Below are 24792 nucleotides of genomic sequence, written 5' to 3' on the forward strand. Positions count from 1 at the left end.
GCTTTTTTCACTTGATTGTACAATACAGTTGATTTTATTGTGGTAGCAATTGTTCTCTTTGCATTTGCACAAATTATATCACCAATAAAATAATACATGGCACATAAAAATAAGCAACCTATTGGACAACTTCTCAGTAATGTCATACTGTCAGAAGCTGTTGCCTACCACAGAAATAAATTTAAAAAGTATAATTTTATTACTGGAATAATATCACTTTGGTTTATATAATACCTAACACCTTATAATAGATTATTACGAAGACCACTCTTCTTATACATTTAGTAATCAACACAAAGCTTAATGATTCCAATGACTTGATGACTGCCAAGAGAGTAAGCAGGTAGACTATTTTGTTAAATACAAGTTTTATTATTATCAGAACAGTTTAATTATATGTTATTATTACTACATGCATTTTGAATCATGCTTTTAAATTTTCATAAACATATTAAAATACACAAAGTCTAGTTAAAAAATGCAGGTTTACCTGGAAGCCACTTCAAAGGCCAGAGAAACATTTTCTGTCCAGACGCTAGCAGACAATCCATAGCGTGTGTTATTGCCAAGAGCAATAGCTTCTTTTGCTGTTCTAAATGGCAATGCTACCAAAACAGGGCCAAAAATCTCCTCCATTACACAGCGAGATGTAGTGCTCAAGCCTGTAATCAAGGTTGGTGGATAATAAGGACCGCTACTAGGCAAGCCTTCCCAGATCTGATACACCTGAAATGGTCAAATGAGACAACACTAGACTAGGTTTTAAAAGATTCTAACAATTGTTGAAACAACACAAAGCCTAACACACAAAGTGAATGGAAGTCATGTGCTCAAAAAAAAGACCTTAAAAAATTCATCTCCACTGTTTGAACAGTAACTCTTTTTAAAAAGGCTGCATACAATGGTAGTATGGACACTGAAGAAATTGGAGAGGGGTAACTAATTTGAATAAGCATGTGCCAAACATTATACGGTACATTTTGGTAATAGTATCTGTGCTATTTCTAAAACATTTTCTATAAAAATGTTTATTATACTGGGGATCAAGTCAAGAATTCAGAAATAATTTAAACATGTGTAAATCTGATTGAAATGTAAATGAACAGAACATACTAGATTGTTTGCACTTGGTTTTTTAAAATTCCTCTATGAAACATTCATTATCAGAGTTTAAGGACCTATTTTATTTCAACACTGAAAGCACAAAAACCAATGACACAGTCATAGGCTGCATACATTTCAACTGTGATTCCCAGGAGACAGAAGCCAATTCAGCTTCAAGTTTGAACAGCTACAGGACCACATGATGCCTCAATTTCCCAACCCTCTGCAAATGCAATAACATATACATATTAAGTTCTGTTTCCCATTGCAATCTGAGAGTTGTACAAAGGCTTTTCCCGGTAACCTAATGTATAATAGTAAAAAGCTGCCAATTTTCTCAGGAAACAATACAACATTTTAATTCTCTTTACAGCAAACAATGTTGTTTACTCCAACTGATGTAATTAGGATTACTGCAGCTCTTTTGTGCATAAATGGCATAGTCCTGAGTAACTCACTTGTGCTCCTTCAGCTTGTGCTTCCTTCACCATACTTTCTACAGTCTTCCTCTGTGTCTCATCCACTAAAGGTCCCATATCAACACTTTTTTCAATGCCAGAGCCAAGATGAAGCTTGACCATTCTTGTTTTAAGGCGCATAATCAGAATCTCCCAGACTGACTCCTGAGCCAGAAGAACTGAACCTGCACTGCACACCTGTACTCACAGAGATAGAGGGAAAAAGAGATGGGTATTCTATACATTTTCTGCATCAAAGCCACAAGGGCTACGCAAATGCTTTCATTACTCACAATGACAACAAATACAATACATTAAAGTGAAGACACTTACTTGACCTTGGTTGAACCATATTGCATCCACCAGTCCTTCCACAGCACTATCCAGATCTGCAGAGTCAAAGACAATAAAAGGCGACTTGCCACCAAGTTCCAGAGACAGTGCTTTGCCAGATCCAGCAGTTACTCTGCGGAGTACTCGACCAACCTAGGAATGTAAAGTGCTTTGAATAAAAAAACCTCTAGAACATAATGTAAACTCAAGGAAAGGGAAGACAGTTTATATATTTAAAAAAAAAAAAAAAAAACTCTGATAAGAAAACAGCACAAAGAAAGGAAGCAACCTACCTCAGTGGATCCTGTAAAAGCAACTTTGTCTACATCTGGGTGCTGGGCCAGCTGCGATCCTAATTCTCCACTACCTGTGACAACATTAAGCACCCCAGGTGGTAGCCCTGCCTCAGCACAGATCTCAGCAAACAGAAGGGAAGACAAACGGGTAAGAGTGGCAGGCTTCAAGACAACAGTGTTACCTACGAACACACAAGTTTAGTTCAGATCTTGACCTTGATGTTTGAAGTGGAGAGATATAAAGAAATGAACATTTAATATGAACCAAGAATGGTGCTCAGATTGTAAAGTCACTTTAAAACACACTTCTCAAATGACAGGGGAAAAAAGGTTCTGTAATTATGGTAACCAGTTCTAACAAGAATATTCACCTCAGCTGTTTAAGCAGCTGTTAACATTACATGACAAACAAAAACAGCCTTCAACACCTAGAAATTTGCAGTGAAAACTACCGAGGTAAAAAAAATTATACTCAGTATGGACTGTATCATACTAGCTTTAGAATACTTTAATCATGGTAGACAGGGAGAGACTACATCCAAATACAAACGGCAGACAGGAAACAAAGTTAGAAAAACTTAAATGCTGCTGCACAGTTTCTAAGGAGTATGAAGCCATTGTCTGTCACCTCTTACCTAGTCAGATTTATAACAGGTTATTGCTCATATGGAACCATGGACAGAGACTTAAAGCAGGTAAATCAATTATAAAAGCTGTAAGACAATAGGGAGTAGAAACTGAGGAATCACTAAAGGTCAGGATAAATTCAGACATGTTCACAGAAGTCTGAAGTGAAATTAACCTCCTAAGCATTAGACCGATTATTACTAGGGCTGTGAAAACCATGCTAAAAGCTTTAGTCCCGAGTGTCCCTTGGGCAACTGTACAGATGCGTCTTGCGTAAGCATTAGAACTGAGAATCACTCGGCCTGTAAGAGTGCTGTCAGTGATGCCATTCTTTGGAGAAATTATGTCTGAGTGTAGGTTTTCACTAATTATGAAATATCTGCACTTTACCAACAATGAAGACTTTGATGAGAATACCCATTCAGTACCCAAAATGAAGAAAATTTGGGAGATACGCCAGGCAATATTAGTAAAATTTTGGAGTGTTTACATTCCGGACCGCAATGTTAGCAACGATAAAAGTCTCATGGCTTATAAGGGCAGACTGTCATGGATACAATTCATCGAACTGAAAAGAGCAAGATTTGGCAAAAAGCTTTACAAGCTTTGTGAATCTAAAACGGGATACATTTGGAATTCAGTTCTGCACAATCAGTATGGAGTTGCTACATAATTAGTGCCAACTTTGATAGTTGCTCTGCTGGATCAAGGTTACTGTGCAACCATTGATCATTTTTATACTTCGCTAGAGCTATTTGACATCTTGATGCAAAGAAAGATTGACGCATATGGAACAGTGTGTCCTAACCATCATGGCATGCATGAAGACTTTGGCAGAGCTAAATAACAGCGAGGTGTGCTAGTAGCTTGGCAAAAGGGTAATGTGCTTGGGCTGAAATTGAAGGAAAAGAAAGTGGAAAGACAGGCTCTTTGACTGGATAGACACAAAAATCCTCACCTGACAGCGATGCCTATATGATGGGAGGACCAGGAAAGACACCAGCATCAGAGTACTAAGAGTACCCCAATATATCAGAGGGCAGCCTCCCTGGGATTCAGGTCCTCTTCAGATACAAACAGGACATCATGGGAATTGGAGTTCCAGAACACAGCCCTATTGGGTTCTGTGGGTGCCACCAGGGCGTGATGCAGGGGGATATGGTCCCTACTTTGGGGGACTCCTGTCTGACCTGGAAGTGTTTCCTACAGACCATTTCCTAGCTCCAAAAGTACTGCAGGGTCAAAGATAAAAGTAGCAGCATCATCTTAACCAGGCCATACAGACCGGCTCTTCCCAGTCTCTTCCTCACTAACGCCAGGTCTCTCGCCAATAAGATGGACGAGATTCGGCTGAGGATCGCCTCACATAGGGTGGACAGCTGTGCGGCAATTACTGAGACCTGGCTGGATAATAACATCCCAGATGGCGTGGTGGAATCAGAGGGGCGTGCTCTGTTCCAGGCAGACAGGACTGCAGCTTTCGCTAAATGTAAAGGTGGAGGGCTGGCGCTGTACATTAATAAATCCTGGTGTACAGCTGCAAACATTATTGGAACATACTGCTCCCCCAACTTGGAATATCTGGCAGTGAAATTCAGACCATTCAAGACGGTAAGAGAGTTCTCCTCCTTCCTGATAGTAGCTGTTTATATCCCACCGCGGGCTAACGCTAAATTACCACTGGAAGAGCTGTACTGCCTGATTAGCAGACAAATGAATGCCAATCCAGACGTGGCTGCTGACTTTAATCATGTAGAATTAAAAGCAGTGCTTCCCAAATTTCGAGGATTTACAAACTTTGCAACTAGAGACAACAGCATTCTGGATCAAGTTTATTGCAACATCCCTGGAGCATAAAAGGCTGTAGCAGCCCCACATCTGGGCATGTCGGACCACATTGCAGTGGAGCTGATCCCAGCCTATACTCCCATGTTCTGCAAGATGAAACCGACTACCAGAACAGTACGGGTATGGACTGAGGAGGCATCTTCAGCAATACAGGACTGTTTTCAGCATACTGGTTAGGCGACAGGCTGGCATACAGCAAAGCCCGACAAGAACTTAAAAAAAAGGAATAAACCTGTCAAAATACAGATACAAACAGAGTATCGAGGAGTATTTTGATAAGAACCACCCACGGAACATGTGGAGAGGCTTAAGGACCATAACGGATTATAAGAAGAGCGATCAGCAGGTCAGCTATGACCCTAGTCTCTCCTATACCTTGAAGAGTTTCTTTGCACGCTTTGATGCATCTAGCTGCAGGGAGACTGTACATCTCCCTTGGCTGGAGGAGCAGCATCAGTCTATAGTCCTGCAACTACACCAAGTGAGGTCCACCCCGAGGAGGATCAACACCAACAAAGCTGCAGAACAGGACAGGGTGTCGGGTAAGACACTGAAAATATGTGCTGGTCAATTGGCAGGAGTGTTTCTGGACATTTTCAACCTTTCTCTACAACTTGCAATGGTTCCTGTCTGCCTCAAATGCTCCACTATTGTGCCAGTGCCTAAAAAAAAAAAAAAATCAGCAGTCACCTGCCTTAATGATTACTGTCCTGTGGCTCGGACCCCAGTAATAATGAAGTGCTTTGAGAGAATCCTCTTAAAGTACATCAAGGATGCCATCCCTGCTGAATTTGACAACCATGAGTTCGCCGACATGAGGAACAAATTGACAGAGGATGCCGTCTCAATAGTACTTCACACAGCCCTGACTCATCTGCAGTGCCCTTCATGCTATTCATTTTTGTTCAGCATTTAACACGGTAATCCCAGACAAGCTGGTACATAAGCTTCATAATCTGGGTCTGTCCTCATCGTTGTGTCTCTGGATCAAGGACTTTCTCACCAACAGGCCTCAGGTGGTTAGAACTGGATGATCGTACATCAGCCACACTGGTTCCAAACACAGGCACGCCACAGGGTTGTGTGCTCAGCCCAACACTCTTCACCTTATTTATGTATGATTGCTCTGCCATCCATGCCACAAATATGGTTGTGAAGTTTGAGGATGATATGACCGTGGTGGGTCTCATATCAGACAATGATGAGACTCACTACAGAGAGGAGATACAACACCCAGCACTATGGTGCTCAGCCAACAGCCTCATCTTGAACACCAGGAAGACCAAAGAGTTCATTGTGGACTATAGGAGGTCCAGAAGAACAGAACATGCTCCTATATTCATACATGAGGAGGCCGTAGTGCATGTGGGCAATTTCAAGTTCTTGGGTATGCATATCACATCGAATCTGACTTGGTCTTTGTTGAGCCTTCTTTACCAGGTGAGATCTGTTCAAAGACTTTTCTTCCTCTTAGCTGCTCAAAAACTTCTACAGATCTGCTATAGAAAGCATTCTCTGTCACAGTACAACTCTGTGGTATGGCAGATGCACAGCAGAGGACAGGAAGGACTTGGCACGGGTGGTCAGAACAGCACAGGGGATCATGGGAAGTCCTCTCCAAGACCTGGACTCTGTATATGCTGGAAGGGTGCAGAAGAGGGCCGAATGTATAGCTGCGGATCTCACCCATCCGGGAAATGGACTGTTTGTACCAATGATTTCGGGAAAACGGTACAGAAACATAAAAACACACACCAGCAGATTGAAAGCTTTTTCCCCCAGAGCTGTTAAGTCCATCTGCCCCTGCTGATACACACACATACATCTACCCCTAACCTTCCCCCCTGTAGACATGCACACACACTTTCCCTCGTAATCAAACACACACACACACACACACACTCGTATTCCTCCCCTGCAGACCAGCGTACACAGATTACTGGTCTCTGCAGGCGTACTACCTCAGGAAATGTCTGGACTTGATGATGTTTTATTACTGCTGTCTTTTATACTTATGTTTATTTTATTATTTATAGTATATTTTTAGTATTCTGCCTTGAAACTGAGTCCTACCAACAAAAAATTGCTATATGTATGCATAATGACAATAAAGAATTCTATCTACTGGCTTGGCTGTGAGTGTGTCTGGGATCTGGAGCTCAGTGATGAACCCTACTGGTTAAAATGGGCATCCCTTTTAAAGTAGGCATTGTGTGTAATAAGCAGTCCAGGTTCAAAGTGCAAATAGAGCGAGAAAAGAATGAGAGGACCTGAAAAGAGACAAGGCTAATTTTTACAAAAACTTGTAAATATTAATTCTAAGAATAAGGAAATATAAAATTTAAAGTGTCTGATAAGGCCTTTACTTAATCACTAGCTACAGGTAAACTGCTAATAGCAACCTCTTGCTTCATGCCGAAACTAAATAAATTCTACTTCAGATTTAGGAGGCAAAACAACTGTCTACAGTCTACACTGTATGTATTATGAAGGAGGATCGTGTTAGCTGAGCATCTTAGTATGTATTTATCTTGTTTCAACAAGGATACTCCCAGTAAACTAGGTAAAAGCTATATAATACTTCAATGTGGCTAATGAAATATGTTTCATTGTGCTCTTTCAGTGACTACATTAACTGAAGAAATATCACCCTGACATCAGTTAGCAACTAATTCTGTTTCAAAGCTTGTGTGCAACTTGGATCCATTCCATTTTACTTAAAGAGGAAATATATTTGTGAAATGTGTGATGTCTCTGGGGCTTAACTATATTCTGAACAAGAGAAGTTGGCTGAATCACCAAGCAATTATTGGTTTAGCCTGTGGCCATGCCAATAAAAAAATTGGGCAACTCTTAACCTCTCTTTCTCTCGGTAAAGCATCTGCTTAATTTTCCTTACCTTTCTCTACGTGTGGAGTTTCTGGCCATTAGATAAGTTAACATAAGCACATTCACTTTAATAAATGGAATAATAACACTTATTGGTAAACAGGAGTATGACAAAAATATTATAATTATATATACAATATATCAACATAAAACAGGGAATACAACACAGATGAAGCAGACAGATGTATAATACAGAATTTCTAGGTTTTTGTATTGGATTTCTCAGGTTACTTGATCCAACAAGGTTTTCTGTTTTATAGTTTCTCTTTTAGAATTTCACCATTTAACAGATAGCTCACCTTTGTCCTAACACAGAGCTGTGTGTGAGATGGTGCTGTTGCAATTTAGGGCTTTTTAGCCATAAATTAGTCAAAATCTTGTAAAAAGTATGTTTAACACTAGAATTACCAGAGCCTACGAGAAACCTCGTAAATCTGGCCCTCCTTAAATCCGTTCCCACCTCTTTGTCAGCATCTTTTGTCTTGTAAATGTGCCAATCAAGACAAGCAGCAAGCAGCCTTCTATTCCATACCCCACTGTCGCAGAACGTTCACTAAGTTCTCCCAGCTCGTGCCTTGTTTGATCATCTGGGAGTGAACTGCTGGAGTTTTAGAGTGGAAATAATAGATCGTTATTTGGAACACATGCATTTCATGTGTGTTCAGCTTCAACAGTAATCTGCATAAACACATTGTTAAAACAGAAATGGTTCCATATTTTAGTAATAAATGTTACAAAATGTAGGCATAAACTATAGAATGTGTGAAGCTTGAAGTCCAAAGATCAAATAAAAACTCTCACAAAAGGTTCAAGGTGATACAACAGCTTCCGTGGCATAGCGGTATGATTTGCCGATTTATAATCAAGAGTCCCGGGTTTGATACTGACTGTCTCCTATATTTACCATTTTCAGTAGTGAGCTGCCCTTATTGTTAATATTATACAGTACACACATACATTTGGTTTGCATCTGTAACAGACCGTTTACATTTACAGTACTGTACTTGTAAAAGTTACCTTTTTTCACTTTTATTCTCTCACTTACGATCACGATACATACTACCAGTCTAGGGACCTGATGCTGTTAGCTTTTATTTGAAACTGGGAATAACCGTAGATGTGAGTAGTGTTTTGAGGCAATGGAGCTGGAAATTCTCTGAATTGGAGGGATAAAATTTGACACACAAACGCTGGTTTCTTCTTCGTATCTCACCTTCATTTCATTTTTTATTCAGTTTTATTGAGCGTATATGCTCACGCAGAATTACTATGCACCTTATGGTGTATGATGTCAAACAAAAAGAAAAAAAACAACACAGACGTAGGTATATATGATATTTTGAAGAAATCATTTTATGACTTAAATAGTACCAATCAGAAAACATCATCACACTAATGCAATATTATCTGAAAATGAACAGCGTCAGATCGGGTGTGAATTTACGCTGGTGCTGTTACTTAGAGTCAGATAAGGAGAGGCGGGGTTTTAGAGCGTGATCATGATTGAGAGAATAAAACTGAAAAAAGCTATCTTTTACAAGTACCATAAATTTATACCCAATGTCCCATATATTTGTCTCTTTCTTTTTTATCTCTGTGCTGCAAGATGCGTTCTTCCTACATTTATGACGTGTGTACCTCTTGCAATGCGCACACTTTTCTCTATGCTGAGGTTTCTATTACATTAAAAGGGCACTTGACACTGACTCAGTTTACTTTACTGGGGAAGCAGCTGTCTTGGAACAGAAGCTTGTCGATGTTGCATCCTCCTTTTCTTTATCCATCGCCTTTTTTAGTAATATGCGACGACAAAGTTCCTCTGCAATATGAGCCATGGACACTTTTCTTTTCACAGTGGCCCCCATGCATGCCTTGCGCAGTACATGTGCATTGATCCTGCTGCACTGAATAAGCCCACGCCTTCTGGTGCACAATGTTGACGTACCACAGAGGAAAAAAAAGAAAGAGACAAATATATGGGACATTGGGTATAAATTTATGGTACTTGTAAAAGTTAGTTTTTTTCAGTTTTATTCTCTCAATGACGATCATACTCTAACACCCAACCCTGCCCCCGACACTCCTGATCTGACTCTAAGTAACAGAGCCAGTGTAAATTCACACCCGATCTGACGCTGTTCCTTTTCAAATAATATTGCACTAGTGCGATAATGTTTTCTGATTGGTACTATTCAGGTCATAAAATGATTTCTTCAAAATATCATATATACCTACATCTGTGCCTTTTTTTTTTTTTTGTTGTTTTTGACATCATACACCATAAGGTGCTTACTAATTCTGCATGAACAGTAACACTCAATAAAGAAGGCAAATTCACCAGTGTGTGTGTGTGTGTCAGCTTTTATCCCTCCAGATCAAAGAATGTCCAGTTCCATTGTCTCAAAACACTACTCACATCTACAGTTATTCCCAGTTTTAAATAAAAACTAACAGCATCAGATCCCTAGGGTAGTAGTATGTATCGTGATCGTGAGTGAGGGAATAAAAGTGAAAAAAAAAAAAGTTAATTTTACAAGAACAGTACTATAAATGCACACGGTCTGTTACAGACGCAAACCAAATGTATGTATGTACTGTATAATATTAACAACAAGAGCAGCTCACTACTGAAAACAGCAAATATAGCAGGCAGTGGGGATCGAACCGGTGGCCCCTTGATTACAAGTCAGCAAATCTTACCGCTACGCCACGGAAGCTGTTCTTTTATCCTTGAACCTTTTGTGAAACTGTTTATTTGATCTTTGGACTTCAGGCTTTACACATTCTATCGTTTATGCCTACATTTTGTAACATTTATTACTAAAATATGAAAAAGTTTCTGTTTTAACAATGTGTTTACACATACTACTATAGAAACGGAACACACATGAAATGCATGTGTTCCAAATAATGATCTATTATTTCCACTCTAAAACTCCAGCAGTTCACTCCCAGATAATCAAACAAGGCATGAGCTGGGAGAACTTAGTGAATGTTCCGCGACAGTGGGGTATGGAATAACAAGCTGCATGCTGCTTGTCTTAACACATTTACAGGACAAAAGACGCTGACAGAGAGGTGTGAATGGATTTAAGGTGGGCAGGATTTACGAGTTTTCTCGTAGGCTCTGGTAATTCTAGTGTTAAATTCATGAGATTGTTACATAGCAACAATCAAAAATGAGAAGTCAGGTCTTTGGCTATCTGTTTACTAACTACCTAAAGATTTAATTTATCCTGACACAGAAAAATAGTTTTACAATACCATGTGTTTAAGGATGTTGCACTATGTGCCATTGCTCTAGATTCAAGCCCAATGCTGTGATCTTTGTTCATAGTTGAATGAACTCTTTGATGTTACCACATTATCATTTGCCTGTAGTGTGGCTTTGATTTCATTACCTCATTGTTAGGATTCTTTGCTGTGTCCTCTGCAACCTTAACTGCAGGACTCTTTCTGGCACAAAAGTTTTGATAATGAAGTTCCCTTTTTGAATTGATGCTGCTTCTCGGTATTTCCAGATTATGCTCAATCATTGACAGGGAAAATGAGCTTGAAGAGGTTATCTTAGAGCTAGCTCAGGACACCAAAATACAGTGTTCTATGGAAAGTACATTTCAGACAAAAAAACGGCTTTCTTGCTTCTAAGTGAGTGGGTCAATTTCGTACTCTCATGGTGAAATGGGGTGCATGTACCTATCTTTAATTTAAATTTTGCAACTGTTGTGACTGAATCATAGTCTCTTCCAGTTTGTAGTGAGAGTGCTGCACAAAAGGTGGCGGGTGAGCGAGTGAGAGAATGAAAGGGAGGGGGAGCTCAGCCTATGTCACCAGGAAGTGCTCCCTTGTAGTGTTAAAGGCAGTCCCTTCAGCACAAGTATAAGAGTACTCAATAGTTCATGATGTAAAGGCACTGCTTCTGAGTGCCTCTGCAATCCATATGTCACAAGTTTGTGGCTGGCCACAGGTAGGTACCACAGTATAAATGTCCAAACTAGGACGGATTGTGGTGCAACTCCATTGCATAAAAACAATTACACATCCTATGTGTGTTATTTTGACCACTGGATTGAACCAAAGTTCACCTTGCTTAAAGTGGATCTCTTTCTCTGCACCTTTTGTTTGTATGAATCTTTCCCGAGATGTGTCAGCTCATCTTTAACACCTGTGTTATCAGATAAAGTACATAAAACAAGCCAACAAAATATTGCCAGCGGCAGAATAACTTTTTTTTTTTTGGAATAGTGGCTCTCTGCATTCATGTTAAGCCCATGATTTTAACAGGTGTTCTTTGTTGCTTAAGGCCTAGAAAATGAGGCACTATATTCTTCAATACCTACAATCTCATATTCAATTAAGTGTCCAGAATCTCTATATTAAATAACACAACTCTTTTGATAAAATCATCAATATGAAACCATTTATTAAACTAAAATGTATATCAATTAGTCCTTGTGTTAATGGTTATTGGGATTCCCTTCTGACAGAAGGCAAGGGGTGAATCTGAAGGATAACCCACGTCCTGGGTCCTCTCTGTGTGGTAATGCTTTGAGTAGTGAGACAAGCGCTATATAAATGTAATGAATTATTATTATATCTGAAGTTATAATGAGTCTACATTTATGAAAAATGTAAATGAACCGGTCAAATAGATTACCCTAAATAATCTGAAGCTAAATGTCAACAAAATAACCAATGGTTTAATTGAAACAAATCAAGAGAACACACTCAAATTTAAACATCACTAGTAAAGGTTGTATAAGCAATGGAGAGCTTCAGTTCCCAACCAGCATCACTTAGAACAAAAACTATTGAATAGTGCAGCCATGATTAAATAAAATTTGATAGGATTAGAAAATCTTAACCTTAATTATAATGGCTGCATACTTTAGACCATTAGAACAATCTAGATGAGAACAAGCCATTCAGCCCAACAAAGCTCGCCACGTAATTCTTCGAAAATAACATCAAGTCTAGTTTTGAAAGTCCAGTAGACTTAGCTCACATTCCAGCCTAATCACTATGTGTGTTTGATGTTCAGATGTTTTTTTCTATTTCCTCCAACATTAAAAAGACATGCATGCCAGGCACACTTGCTGCTTGGAGCAGGCCTAGTCCAAAAGTTGTGCAGGCTTAGTAACTGTCAATTCTAAACTGGCCCTGCATAAAGAAATGTAGTTGTGTGCATGGGAAAAGCAGCACTTGTGGAAAAAGAAAACTAACTATGATGGATGAATGAGTGAGAAATTCTGAACATATGTGTGCCCTAAAGTAGACTGGTGGCTCATCCAGGGTTTGGTACTTATTTGTGTTCAGTGCCGCCGACTAACTTTTCCACTGGCAAACTAAAAATTGGACTTGGCTGGTTCAGGAAATCACTGGATGTTGTAATTAAAAAAGGGTTGAAAAATATATGTACAGTATGTGTTGGCATTTATGGTGCCATCTGGTGTTAGGAAATGAAAATACTCCTAAAAATGTACTGGTGATTTAGCTGAAACCCTGATCAAGTAAAGGAAATGGACAGATTGTATAATTTTTTGTTCCTCAAAGTCTAAAGCCTAAATAGACAAAATGCTAATTACACTTTCTTAAAAGCTTTAAAAAGCACTGTCTCCTTGCATACATATTTTGTTCACAAGAGAATAGGGCAACACGCTTTAAGAAAAACTTATGGTGCTAATTTCCACTGAAGTACAAAATACGTACATAATTCATATTTCAATTGTTTACTAGAAAAAAAAATGAGCATATTATATACAGAGTATATCTTTTAAACTATGTTCTTATTATTGTCTTGTAGTTGATGCTGTCAAGAGGTTTTAGACCTCCTGTAAATCTGAAATGGGTGAACAAGTTTGATGATGTTATTATACAGGTGCTGGTCATAAAATTAGAATATCATGACAAAGTTGATTTATTTCAGTAATTCCATTCAAAAAGTGAAACTTGTATATTAGATTCATTCATTTCACACAGACTGATGTATTTCAAATTTTTATTTCTTTTAATTTTGATGATTATAACTGACAACTAATGAAAGTCCCAAATTCAGTATCTCAGAAAATTAGAATTTCAATTAAGACCAATGCAAAAAAAGGATTTTTAGAAATGTTGGCCAACTGAAAGGTCTGAACATGAAAAGTATGAGCATGTACAGCACTCAATATTTAGTTGGGGCTCCTTTGGCCTGGATTACTGCAGCAATGTGGCGTGGCATGCAGTCGATCAGTCTGTGGCACTGCTCAGGTGTTATGAAAGCCCATGTTGGGTCTGGCGTATTGCATCTTCCTCTTCACAATACCCCATAGATTTTCTATGGGGTTAAGGTCAGGCGAGCTTGCTGGCCAATCAAGAACAGGGATACCATGGTCCTTAAACCAGGTACTGGTAGCTTTGGCACTGTGTGCAGGTGCCAGGTCCTGTTGGAAAATAAAATCTGCATGTCCATAAAGTTCGTCAGCAGCAGGAAGCATGAAGTGCTCTAAAACTTCCTGGTAGATGGCTGCGTTGACCTTGGACCTCAGAAAACACAATGGACCAACACCAGCAGATGACATGGCACCATAAACCATCACTGACTGTGGAAACTTTACACTGGACCTCAAGCAAAGTGGATTCTGTGCCTCGTCTCTCTTCCTCCAGACTCTGGGATCTTGATTTCCAAAGGAAATGCAAAATTTACTTTCATCAGAGAACATAACTTTGGACCACTCAGCAGCAGTCCAGTCCTTTTTATCTTTAGCCCAGGCGAGACGCTTCTGACGCTGTCTCTTGTTCAAGAGTGGCTTGACACAAGGAATGCGACAGCTGAAACCCATGTCTTGCACACGCCTGCGTGTGGTGGTTCTTGAAGCACTGACTCCAGCTGCAGTCCACTCTTTGTGAATCTCCCCCACAGTTTTGAATGAGTTTTGTTTCACAATCCTCTCCTGAGTGCGGTTATCCCTATTGTTTGTACACTTTTTTCTACCACATCTTGTCCTTCCCTTCGCCTCTCTATTAATGTGCTTGGACACAGAGCTCTGTGAACAGCCAGCCTCTTTAGCAATGACCTTTTGTGTCTTGCCCTCCTTGTGCAAGGTGTCAATGGTCGTCTTTTGGACAACTGTCAAGTCAGCAGTCTTCCCCATGATTGTGTAGCCTACAGAACGAGACTTAGAGACCATTTAAAGGCTTTTGCAGGTGTTTTGAGTTAATTAGCTGATTAGAGTGTCTTCAATATTGAACCTTTTCACAATATTCTAATTTTCCGAGATACTGAATTTGGGACTTTCCTTAGTTGTCAGTTATAATCATCAAAATTAAAAGTAATAAACATTTGAAATACATCAGTCTGTGTGTAATGAATGAATCTAATATACAAGTTTCACTTTTTGAAGAGAATTACTGAAATAAATCAACTTTGTAATTATATTCTAATTTTATGACCAGCACCTGTAGTTATTTATATACAAATGAAAAATCATCTGTTGCTATCTTCACTATGAAAATAATTAGATTTGTTTTTGCTGATGTAAACATGACCCTATGCACATCCCATTATATACCATTACAGGCAACAGGGCATTTTTTTTCTTTAAATATAAATAAACTCTTGTTATTTATCATTATAAGACACACCAATAACTGTCTGTGTCCCATTTAGGAGCAGATATGCAACATTTTCCTCATTAGGAGTACAGTACTCCTAAACTGTGATTGTGTACTTCCTAAAAATAATGAATAATAAAATCCTCCAAGCACCAATGAGTTATTGTATACTCAGAAAATCTCCCTATTGTGAGTTACCATTTCTCAGTTTTTCCAAGTCCAAATCTTCGGAAAATATTTCTCTAACTTCCAAAGGAACAACAGATTAATAACATACACTGCTTGTAAAACACACTCAATACTTTGGACGGTTCCACGTTTTATTGTTATACAACACTGAATCACAGTGGATTTAATTAGGCTTCTTTGACACTGATTAACAGAAAAAAAGACTCTTTAATGTTAAAGTGAAAACAGATCTACACAAAAAGGTTTAAATGAATTCAATAACAAAAAATGAAACAGCCTATTGAATAAGTTAATGCAACACACATAAATCATCATGCAGCCAGTTCAGTTCATTTTAGAAGTACTGACTGTAGTATAAATGCAACTTTATCTGTAAGGTTCAACTTGTGGTGAGCCTGTATCATGGACTAACAAACACAATGAAGATAAAGGAACACTACAAGCGGCTTCATGAAAAAGTAATTGAATAGCAGAGAGAAGAAAATATCCAATTCACTGTATGGCTCTTGGGAGCAGTTAAATCACTCATTAAGAAATGGAATGAATATGGCCAGCTGTAAATCTGCTAGAGCAGACCTGCCACAAAAGCTAAGTGAGTATACAAGAAGATGTCCAGTGAGGGTTGCCACTAACAAACTTTTGATAACTCTGAAGAGGTTACAAGGTTAAGTGGCTAAGCATGGAAAGATATGTGTAGACAACAGCTGCTGTCCGGGTGCTTCAACACTCACACCTATATCGGACAGAGGCAAAGAGAAAGTCACTTTTAAAACAAATCTGAGTCCATAACCAAAAAACATTGTTCGTTGTAAGCATCACGTTGCAGGGATGCTTCTCTGAAGCAGGTCCTGAAAGGCTTATGAGAGTAGATGGTGAAAGAATAGAGCAAAATATCTAGATATCATGGAAGAAAATCTGATGCAAGAAGTCTGTGCAGTGGGAGATTTTTTTCATTTTCCGGCAAGGCAAAGACCCCAAGCATAAAGCTAAAGCTATATAGGAACTGCTAAAAAATGTCAATGTCCTGGAGTGGCCGAGTCAGAGCTCAGATCTCGATTCAAATAAGAATCTTTGACTAAACATGCAAAAAGCTACTTATTCATGATGCACTAGTAACCGGACAGCACTTGAGCACTTTTGCAAAAAAAAAAAAAAGAATGAAGAGAAACTAGAGTTCAGCAGTGAAAAGCTAAGAGAGACCAGTTCATACTGTGGCACGTGGCTGGGGGTGGTACCCAGACGGGACGCCCAAGAGGACCAGAGGAGGGCTCACGCCTCCTCCTGACCACGAGGGGGCAACCGCTCTGGTTGCTGTGGGGGCACCCCAATGCCTGGAGAGCCCTGGACCTCAGCAACTCCGCCACACCAGGAAGTGCTGGGGGGAAGAAGACTGGGGACACTCGGAGTGCTTCCGGGTACGCAGCTGGCACTTCCGCCAAACTGGGGAGTGCCGGTGGAAGATTGCTGGGAAGCACCTGGAGCTCATCCAGGTGGCCATAAAAGGGGCCGCTTCCCTTCATTAAGGGCTAGAGTTGGGTGGAAGAGGACAAGGTCTGGAGGAGAGAGAAGGAGGCGGTCTGAAGAAGAGGCATAGTGTGGCGTTGGCCTGGACTTTGAAGGTGAAGTGGGTTGTGTGCACTTTATTATTGTGTGTAAATAGTTGTAAATAAACATGTGGTGGTGAATTTACCATGTCTTCCTGTCTGTGTCCGAGGCTCGTTCCACAATACAAACTCAAGGAAAGGAACTCAAGGCTGCAGTTGCTGCCAGGGGTGCATCTACTACAGACTGACTTAAAGGGGACAAGTACTTTGCAATTATTTTGTGTTTAACATTAGCAATTCATTTAGACCACTTTGCAGAGATTTTTCACTTAATAAGATGTTACTAAGTCACAACAGCCAAATTAGGCAGACAGACAGACAGATAGATGACTGTCACAGTCATAGTGAGACTTTATGCACATATATTACTGTTGGTATAAAGGTGCCCGAATAGTATTTCTTGACACACTTCTGCTGAATAATTTGTTGGGTGAAAGTCCTCATTGTTAGTGAATCAGACAGAGGGTGTGCAGCATTGTTCAAAATGGCACTCAGTTTTGTTTTTATTCTCTCCTTCGTTACTACCACCAAGGAGTCCAGAATGTGTCCTATAACTGAGCTTGTCTTTTGAATTAGCTTGTTGATTCAGTGGGGTTCTCTTGAAGTGATGTTACCAGCCAAGCACACCACAGTGCAGAAAATCACAATGGCCATTACAGAGTTGAAATGAAGATGTGAAGGAGGGTACTTCTCACATTAAAGGAACACTGTCTCCTAAGGAAAAGAGCCTGTTCTGCTGCTAATTCTATAGTTCCTCTGTGTTCCAAGATCAGACCATCCTGTCATTAATGTAGACCTCCAAATACTTAAACAAGTGGACCACCTCTACATCCACTCCTTGAACAGTAATTTGTTGTGGTAAAAGTCTAAAGCCAGTTCCTTGGTTTTCCTGATGTTAAGATGTAGCTAATTTTCTTTGCACCAAGAAACAAAGTTCTCCACCTGACTCCTATACTCTGTCTCATCCCCTTTATCAACATACCCAATAAGTGCCTGAGAAATTCTTCAAGTGACATGAGTCACAGTGATATACAGGTAAAAATCTATTACAACGAACTCCCAGGGACCTACAAAATATTTTATCGTAACAAAAATTTCATTGTAATGAGATTCTGTATTTGTTACTATAGTGCTTTCTTTAATGCGTCCAGGCATTTGCAATCATTTCAATACCTTATTTCACGTTAATTTTAATCTCCTCCTGCCTACAAGTTATGCTGACGAGAAATTTTCTCAGCATTTCCTTGCGATAATGCACTTTCAATGTGAGAATGATGCCCACATCCAATGGCTGAAGCACTGCTGTGCGATTGGGTGGGAGGAATTCAATGCGAACATTATCTAAATGTAGGAGCATGTTGTGGGCAGCAGTTATCAATCAGGAGCTGAATCATCCTTTTCTTCTTCATATTGTGAGGTTTCTGAACTCTTGAGATCCCCCCCCCCAACCCCAAGCACTCGATGGGAACTACACACTTGATTGTTTGTCTGTTGCCGGAGCAGGGCAACATCAGGCTCATAGCGCTGCAGTGAAGCGACACAGAAGCAAATCATAAAAGATCAGGGTCGCACTACAAGTCCCTGTCTTACACCTCAAAACACAAGGCTTAGTCTCAGTACTTTAGCAAAACCAGCTTTATTCAACTTGAAACAGGAACGGCACACTTATTTATTCTAGTGTGATCTGCCACTCTGCTGTACACAGACACAGCAGTCAGGCACGGTTGTGGCCAGATCAGTGACCAAGTACACCTGTTATCTGCATTTATAATGTACCTTGCATTACCCACTAATATCTTTTCTGTTTGATTTGGTGCAGAGACACAGCATAGCTTTGAGCCTGCTGTTGCCCCGGCAACAGATAAACAGTCTTCCATAGACGCGGAGATCAGACTTTGGGACACTCTTCAGCGTGCTGTCTAGTTAGGGGAGGTCCCAAGAAAGTTTACAAACCTCACATTTTCTTGAATGAGTGCTGCATTAATAGGAATGTTTCTTGAAGGAGCATCACTGAACCACATAAAACTGCTTTTTCGACGTCTTCAAATGCAGCAGTTCACATACATTTGCAACCCGAGATTTTTATTTTTTTGGCGAAATTCCAAATTCACGGACGTCTTTTTTTTTTTAATTTATTTATTTATTTATTAATTTTATTACAATCAATACATAGCAATCAAGTTTTAAAAAAAAAAAAAATTATGCTAAGAACAGATCGATCCCCACCCTTGAGAGAGAGAGCAAGCCAAACGGTGTAAAATTTAAGGCTTTTAAAAATACCTAAATCAACAAATTCTCTGTGCTTTATAAAATCATTTCAAAATATTACTGATTAGATCCTGCCATGTTTTGAAAAAAGTCTGCACAGATCCTCTAACTGAGTATTTGATTTTTCCAATTTTAAATAATATAACACATCAGTTTCCCACTGACTTAAAAGACGAGAGTTTGGGTTCTTCCAGTTTATCAGAATAAGTCTGTGTGCCAACAGTGTAGTGAATGCAATCACAGTTTGTTTGTCTTTCTCCACTTTAAGACCCTCTGGAAGAACTCTAAACACAGCTGTTAATGGGTTAGGAGGGATTGTGAGTCCAAGACTGTCTGAGAGGTAATTAAAAATTTTTGTCCAGAATAATGTTAATTTGGAGCAGGCCCAGAACATGTGACCTAGTGAGGCTGGGGCTTGGTTGCAGCGTTCGCAGGTTGGATCATGCCCTGGAAACATTTTGGAGAGTTTTAGTCGAGACAGATGTGCTCGATATATAATTTTGAGTTGTATAATTGTATGCTTTGCGCATATGGAGCTTGAGTGAATTCTCTGCATTGCTACTTTCCACTCCTTTTCTGATATATTAATTGAGAGGTCATTTTCCCAGTGTCCTCTTGGATCTTTGAAAGGAAGGGATTGTAAAAGGATTGTAAAAGGATTTTATATATTGTAGAGATGGAGTCTAACTCCTTGAAATTGAGCAATAATTTTTCCAGCGTGGATGAGGGTGCAAGATGAGGAAAATCTGGAAGGTTCTGTTTAACTGTTTTGTCTTTTTTCTTTTTGTCACAATCAAGCTGCAAAAATGTAAAGTTTTTTTTTTCTAAAATGAACTGTTATCATTTTTTCATGTCTGCCGTTTCTATAGGAGGGTGACAATGAGTTAAAATTCCAATGGATGTTTTTCAAATGTTGATGAGCAATAAGCAAAAGGTATCGCCGAAAACAAATACGACAAAAAAATGAATAAATAATTATAAAAAAAAAAAAAAAACAAACAGTACGAGGAAAGTTCAAAGAAAAAAAAAATTACAATGTTGCTGTTTGGGGGATCGTTGTGCAACTGAGCTGCGGCCACAGAACTAACTGCTCTGTGGATGATTCATTCAGGCATTTCAAGGTCTTTTGGGCATTTTGTTGTAATGAAAGTACCTGCTGAATGTATTTCATAGTAACAAGATTTCTATAGACTCGCGTCATATGGGGAAACTGTCAGGACCATAAAAATAGTTTGTTGTAATAAAAATTTCGTTGTAAAGATATTCATTGTAACAAAATTTAACCTGTATTTATAGACGGAGGTGAACAGAATGAAGACAAAAAATAGAGCTAGGACTGTTCCTTGTCGTGATACAGTGTTGCTCACATCTGAATCAGAAACACAGCCCTCAAGTCTCACAAACTGTGGTCTGCCCAACAGATAGTCCATTACCCAGAACAGCATAGGCTGGTATTGAAAGAGCTGGAGAACAGAGGCAGTGGTGCTGTAAGAATTATGTTTTTGGACTTCTCTAGCGCCTTCAACACCATCCAACCTCTGCTCCTTAGAGACAAGCTGACTGAGATGGGAGTAGACTCACACCTGGTGGCATGGATCGTGGACTATCTTACAGACAGACCTCAATATGTGCATCTTGGGAACTGCAGGTCTGACATTGTGTTCAGCAACACAGGGGCGCTTGCAGGGGACTGTACTTTCTCCGGTCCTGTTCAATCTACATACATCAGACTTCCAATATGACTCGGAGTCCTGCCACGTGCAAAAGTTCGCTGATGACACTGCAATTGTGGGCTGCATCAGGTGTGGGCAGGAGGAGGAGTACAGAAAGTTAATCAAAGACTTTATTAAATGGTGCGACTCAAACCACTTACACCTTAACACCAACAAGACCAAGGAGCTGGTGGTGGATTTTAGGAGGCCTAGGCCCCTCATGGACCCTGTGATCATCAGAGGTGACTGTGTGCAGAGGGTGCAGACCTTTAAATATCTGGGAGTGCAGCTGGATGACAAATTATGCTGGACTGCCAATACTGATGCTCTATGCAAGAAAGGTCAGAGCAGACTATACTTTCTGAGAAGGTTGGCATCCTTCAACATCTGCAGTAAGATGCTGCAGATGTTCTACCAGACGGTTGTGGCGAGTGCCCTCTTCTACGCGGTGGTGTGCTGGGGTGGCAGCATAAAGATGAAAGACGCCTCACGCCTGGACAAACTTGTTAAGAAGGCAGGCTCTATTGTAGGATTAAAGTTGGACAGTTTAACATCTGTGGCAGAGAGACGGGCACTAAGCAAACTCCTGTCAATCATGAAGAATCCACTGCATCTACTGAACAGGATCATCTCCAGACAGAGGAGCAGCTTCAGCAACAGACTGCTGTCACTGTCCTGCTCCACTGACAGACTAAAGAGATCGTTCCTCCCCCACACTATGCGACTCTTCAATTCCACCCGGGGGAGTAAATGCTAACATTAATTTTATTTAAATTTTTTTCTTTTTTTTTCAATTTTATTACTATTTCATTTAATATTGTTTCTTTGTATCAGTATACTGCTGCTGGATTATGTGAATTTCCCCTTGGGATTAATAAAGTATCTATCTATCTCTTTAAATGAAAAAACAGAGTCCTCACTGATCTGTACTCATTAAGTGAAGAGGTGCCTTCCTTCTTTTGATGAGATGTTTTCCACAGCAGTGGCACTTTCTGAAGTCTTAGGGACAGACTAAACAGGTAACAGAGAACACCACAAAACTGGTCAGCACAGGTCTTAAGAACTCGAAAACTGACTCCATTGGGTCCTGAAGCTTTTCCTGTGTGTAGCATCCTCAGTTGTCTCCTTACTTGGGTTTCAGTTAAATACGCTGTGATTCAATGTTTTACAATACTAAAATGTGAAAACTTCCAAAAGGGTGAATACTTTTTATAGGCACTGTACCTACAACACTTTTTCAACTAACACACCATTTAATGACAATCTATTATCTCACATTTTCATTGAAAAGTTTTTAAAATAAGAACAGTCACTTCTCACAGCCATTAACAATCTCCCATAATACCAAATGCTTTATAAAGCATACAGTAGGTCGGTTTTTTCACTCCATTAGTAGTGTAATCAGTGCAAAGCCCTGATTTCACTTCTCGTTGCTGAACATATCTTTTGTTTTCTCATTGCTGCAATCACAATTCATTGCAAAAGTAATCCAAGGTGGCAAAGTGTAAACAAAATCTTCAAGATTTTCAACATGGTCTATCAAAACACTTAGTTAAAAACAAAAGTAAGAGAAATATGTTTCTGATAATTTCCTGTAAGCCTACTGCATTTAATGTAGTACATTTTCTCATTTTATCTGACCTCCAACTTGATTAGACACTATAAAGTGACATAAAAGTAGAAGAGATTCAGGTTATGAACTATAGTACTACAGCAAACAGGATTAACTGTCCTGTGTTGTATAGACTTCAAAAGCATTTTCTATTTTTTAGGAGATTTCAGAGTTAATTTAGTACACAGATTCCATTTGCTACAGAACAAAGATGGCATTGTACTCTTCTGTTTTGTGTGGCACGTTAGACCTTTTATTTCAGGCAAGTTGAAATTTGTGCTGCACCATTAACACAAACTTCACCACAGCCAAATTGAATTCTACAAGAAACTAAAAGATTAAATTGAGAACTGATAAAAAGGACGTCTTGGTACCTATGAGGAACTGCTTTTTCCACCTAATAGGATCAAACATTAATCTTGATACTTTCCTCACACACTCTCACCTGCTTCTTACTGGAAGAGTTAGCAAGAAGAATGAATAAATCTTGGTTTTGCAACCCTCACCAGAAAAAGCTATGCATCAATATCACCCAAAATGTTACAGTTATGAGCCCCCAAGACTCGAAAGAGAAATGTTACCTCCTTCATTTGTAATACAGTGGAAGCACTAGCTTCCCTTACTCTCTGCGTTCAATAAGCCTGGGCTCTCTGATACAATGATTGTTTTGTTTTATCACTGTTCTTTTACAGTTTTCCTATTGCCTAAGGTGCTATTCTGAAACAAAGGTGAAAGGCCTGTGCATGTCTTTTCTCCAAAGGGGAAATTTAAGGCTTGGATGCAATAATAAAATTTGGCATGATTGCCATGTAGTCAAAATTGTATATAAAAACAACATGCTAGTCTCCCTGAAACAAAGCATTAACTGATTACTAACTTGCAGCAGAAAGACAGTATCATAGTACAAGAAAGATCATGGTGTGAGACCACAAAAGGCAATGATCACCAACTGTTCAAACTGAACACTTCAGAATAAACCATTAACTTCAGCCCCTGACAAAACTAGACAAAAACTAAATATCACTTATGCAAAGTACTTAAGGCATCAAAGCCAAGACTGCATGCAAATGCCAGGATAGTCTGAATAAAAGCTAGCAAATATAACAGTAAGCATTACTGTTGGTAATAGGTGTTCTTAAGCTGTAAGTGGTAACCAGTTAAGTATAGGATAAATTGGTAACTTTATACATTTTACACTCTCTAAAGTGAATAGGAAAACTAATAAAGCTAATAAAATTAAAAACACTACTTACATCAAAAGTAAAGCAGTAGGTGTGGGCTACCCTGTGACCACAGACTAGTGTTGAATTGGAACTAAAATATTGACTTCAGTATTGATACCATCTTTTAGGCTTCAGTACTGGCACCAAAATGGCCTCTCCAGTGCAAAGCATAATCATTTGCTTCCGTCTTGTGCAGCAGAAATATGTGCCTCCATGCTTTGCCACACTCCATGGTTCCCTTTTTGAATTTTTCAATGAGTCAGTGGGGATTTACATAAATAAATACAGGCAATGGGAGAATGAGCGAGACAAAACATTTCAGTAGCTTTGAATTCAACACAGTTAGAGAAAAAACAAGCATGGGTGTATCAGGTGTTACATAATTGCTTAGGTTTATTGCATGCATGACACTTACAAGATGGAAATCATGATTTCTGTGGGGAATTGGTCATCACCAGAAAAACTTCCAGCTATCATTACTGCTGTAGTTGGAAACCGATCATTGACAAAATGTTGCAAAGAGTAGCACATGCCTCATTCAACCAACAGCCAGGAACAACAGCTCTACTGGAAAAGGCTCATCAGAACTAAAAACATAGTAATTTAAGACATTTGACATTGGCCAGCATTTTTAAAACCTTTTGAGTTTATAGAGTTTTGAGCAAAAATTGGATACTAGCTTGCACTGCATTGAAGTTGCCAGTTAGTTTGTTTTGATTAACTGGTGTATGCTTACAAACATCATTTTTATGAAAACAAACAAGTAGTGTATTTTATGACACTTAAGAAAAAAATATTCTTACCCATAGCCAGTGCTGGACATACTTTCCAGATTAAAAGCATCAAGGGAAAGTTCCAAGGAACAATAGCACCAACAACACCTGTAAAAGCAAACAGGATGTATAAGGACAAAAGATTGAGAAAGTATAGGAATTGAAACATATGTGAGTGAAAAGAATTAAGTGTTGTACCCTAATAATTTACTGTATATAATTTCAAGGAAAGAAAATGTGATCATATTTATAGCAGTGTGGTA

General features: G+C 39.2%; 1 protein-coding gene across 1 annotated transcript in view; it reads right to left on the bottom strand.

Moving 5' to 3' along the window:
• The window catches only part of aldh16a1 (aldehyde dehydrogenase 16 family, member A1), a 109062-nt gene that overhangs the window by 31319 nt on the left and 52951 nt on the right, over positions 1 to 24792 (bottom strand). Inside the window, exons 5-9 of the mRNA XM_039773826.1 lie at positions 24560 to 24637; positions 2189 to 2373; positions 1896 to 2048; positions 1563 to 1760; positions 491 to 726 (exon numbers count right to left, since the gene is read on the bottom strand). Coding sequence (XP_039629760.1) covers positions 491 to 726; positions 1563 to 1760; positions 1896 to 2048; positions 2189 to 2373; positions 24560 to 24637 — 850 coding nt within the window. The remainder of the gene's footprint in view (positions 1 to 490; positions 727 to 1562; positions 1761 to 1895; positions 2049 to 2188; positions 2374 to 24559; positions 24638 to 24792) is intronic.

This window comes from Polypterus senegalus, chromosome 13, assembly GCF_016835505.1.
Source record: "Polypterus senegalus isolate Bchr_013 chromosome 13, ASM1683550v1, whole genome shotgun sequence".
In the NCBI taxonomy this organism is placed as follows: domain Eukaryota; kingdom Metazoa; phylum Chordata; class Cladistia; order Polypteriformes; family Polypteridae; genus Polypterus; species Polypterus senegalus.